The 3,043-nt window shown below is 21.2% G+C and overlaps 1 protein-coding gene across 1 annotated transcript in view; it reads right to left on the bottom strand.

Moving 5' to 3' along the window:
* Positions 1 to 2,774: 2,774 nt before the first annotated feature.
* Positions 2,775 to 3,043, bottom strand: part of LOC101491418 (UDP-glycosyltransferase 72E1) — a 1,678-nt gene continuing 1,409 nt past the window's right edge. The window contains 1 exon segment of the mRNA XM_012719016.3: positions 2,775 to 3,043. This exon segment is cut by the window's right edge and continues 14 nt beyond it. Within this exon segment, the coding sequence (XP_012574470.1) occupies positions 2,848 to 3,043 (196 nt within the window). The 3' untranslated portion in view covers positions 2,775 to 2,847.

The following is a 3,043-nucleotide window of genomic DNA, read 5'->3' as shown; positions in this document are numbered from 1 at the left end:
AAATCAATCAATTATTATATTGAAGTCAAATGAAGATATGTCACTTATATATTTAATCGATTGATTTGATACATTACTCAAGTCTAAAAATGAAAGATATTTTCCTTATATCAATTCTATAATGTTGAATTCAAAGGTAATCCTTTTTTAAAATAGAAAAATTCAAAGGTAATATTTGTATCTTATTTCTTTAGTGACAAATCATGAATATGACTTGGTGGAATGTATTGTTCATTTTTAATATCTAACGTGTAACTATAAATATTAAATATTTTGAATTAAAAGAATTGTGTATTATAAATAATAATAATATTATATGATTTAAAAGTAATTAATTTTTATTTATAATAATGACAAAAATTTAAAATCTCTTTATTATTTATAATAGTAATAAGAGGAATAAATATATTAAAATGTATGACTATTAAAAACAAAAAATTAATTATTTTTGATTCATTTAATGTTAGTATTTTTGATATACTTCTATTTAAATAAAACATTTAATATTGTTACCAGAATATTTAACATTTAAATAGACAATATAATAAATTTGTTTTATATTTTATATTAAAATTAACTAATTTTTTTAATAACAGTACAAATAACTATTTTTACTTATAATACCATCGGAAATGACTGTAGTACCGTGTTTGTTTGAAAAACCAGGAGGGGTATATTTGCATGACTTGTTGGCGGATATATTACCCATATATCCTAGTTTTCAAAAAACATAACCAAAATACTCCACTTTCTAAAACTATTACTAAAATGCCCTACATTTTTAGGGCAAAAAGGAAAACTCTCCCTGGGGGAGCGATACACTAAAGGAACTAAAATTTTCTCCCTAGCAGGAGGTCGCTGGCTGGGGATGCGACCTCCCAAAGGGGTTTTTAAAAAAAAATTTAAATCGTTTTGGTTTTAATAAAAGGTTTTTGGGAGTTTTTTATATATATATCCCTCTTTTAAATTTTTTTTTTAATTGCCCTAGTTTGAAACTTAATTCCCTAAATGCCCTACTTTTTTTTTTCAGTAAGAAGTCGTTCTTTAGAGAAGCGACCCGCTGAAGAGAATTTTTTTTAATTTCAATAAAATGTCGTTTCCTGGGGAAGCGACCTCCAACTGACAGTTTTTTTTTGTTTGTTATATTTTAATATTTATTTATTATTATAATTATTAATTTAATTATTTAAAAAATAAAAATTCTAATAATAAATTAAAATAAAATATATTAATAAATTTTATATTTTAATTACTACTATTAGAATAAATAATTATTATAAATTATTTAATAAATTATAAATATTTAAAATATTTAAAATTCAAAATACTATTAATAAATAATAATAATAAATAAATAAAATACATCAATAATAATAATAATAATAATAAATAAAATACATTAATAATAATAATAATAATAATAATAATTTTAATAATATTATAAATTTTAATAATTATTATTATTTTAATAATAAGATGCCAAAATAAATAGAAAAAATTTATTATTACAAGATAAAATTGTTATAATAACGTGCCAAAACAAAATGACGTGTCCTTAATATGTCCCTCAATATTTAAAAAGTTGTTATTATAGCAACTCCCTCGTATTATGGTCAAAATATTATAACAACTTCAAAATATTAGGGACATGTCATATTTAATTATTATAGCAACTCCATCATATTATCGTCAAAATATTGTAACAACTTCAAAACATTAGGGACACGTCGTAAGAGACAAGTCAAAACATTAGGGACACGTAATTTGTTTTGGCAAGTTATTATACCAACTTCCTCTTGTTATAACAAATTCTTTCTATTTGTTTTGTCATGTTATTATTAAAATTATTATTATTATTATTATTTATTAATATATTTTATTTTATTAATAGTATTTTGAATTTTTAAATATTTTAATTATTTATAATTTAATAAATATTTTATAATAATTATTTATTCTAATAATAGTAATTAAAATATAAAATTTATTTATAATTTATTAATATATTTTATTTTAATTTATTATTAGTATTTTTATTTTTTAAATAATTAAATTAATAATACTAATAATAAACAAATATTAAAATATAACTGAAAAAAACTGTCGGTTGGAGGTCGCTTCCCCAGGAAACGACCTTCTATTGAAGTTAAAAAAATTTCTCTTCAATTGGTCGCTTCCCCAATGAACGACTTCTTACTGAGAAAATAAAAATAGAGCATTTAGGGAAATAAGTTTCAGACTATGGCAGTTAAGGAAAACAAAATTAAAAGAGGGATATACATGTAAAAAAACTCAAATTATTACCTTATAAAATAATAAAATACTTATTAATTTAAATATATTTTAGAAATGAAATAATTAAATATGGTGAAAGATATTAAATTTTAGTTATATTTAAAAATATTAAATTTTCAGTAAAACAAATATGAATATATTTTAGCTAATATTATGAAGTTTTTTATTAATAAGATTAAGAAAAAGATTCTACCAAAAAAAAAAATTAAAAAAGGAATACTAGTATAAAGAAAAAATATTAGTTTACACTAATACATTCATTATACTTTTCGATAAAGATAGACGATTACGAGAAAGATTCTAAAAAAAACATTAAGAAAGAAATATTAGTGTAAATGGAAAAAATTTGATGTAAATCATACACCTATTTTACTCTTTGAAAAAAGAAAAAAATAGGAGAAATAATATAATATGTATTGAATAGATTATAAAAATTAGAGGAATTTAAATATAAAAATTGTATATATAAAAGAGGGAAATAGCTGAAAAGAAAAGTGTTTTTTTTTCCTTGTTCTTATTTTTATAACTAAAAACAACAGTCTTAGTAATTGGTTATGCACCCCGAGCTTTTGCCTCAGAATCATGGAGATGAAGTTCAAATTCTTTTGTCATCTCACAAAGCGATTCATGAGAAGAACCAAACACAGACAATGCTTTCTCTCCGCTTAACTTACACTCCTTAACTTTCTCCCTCATCACTATACCTTCTTCATCCACCATCACTCTTCTAATCACCTCCGCAATTTTT

The sequence above is a fragment of the Cicer arietinum genome, chromosome 8 (assembly GCF_000331145.2).
Source record: "Cicer arietinum cultivar CDC Frontier isolate Library 1 chromosome 8, Cicar.CDCFrontier_v2.0, whole genome shotgun sequence".
In the NCBI taxonomy this organism is placed as follows: domain Eukaryota; kingdom Viridiplantae; phylum Streptophyta; class Magnoliopsida; order Fabales; family Fabaceae; genus Cicer; species Cicer arietinum.
The sequence above is the reverse complement of the archived record's forward strand: the minus strand, read 5'-3'. Positions and strand labels throughout refer to the sequence as shown.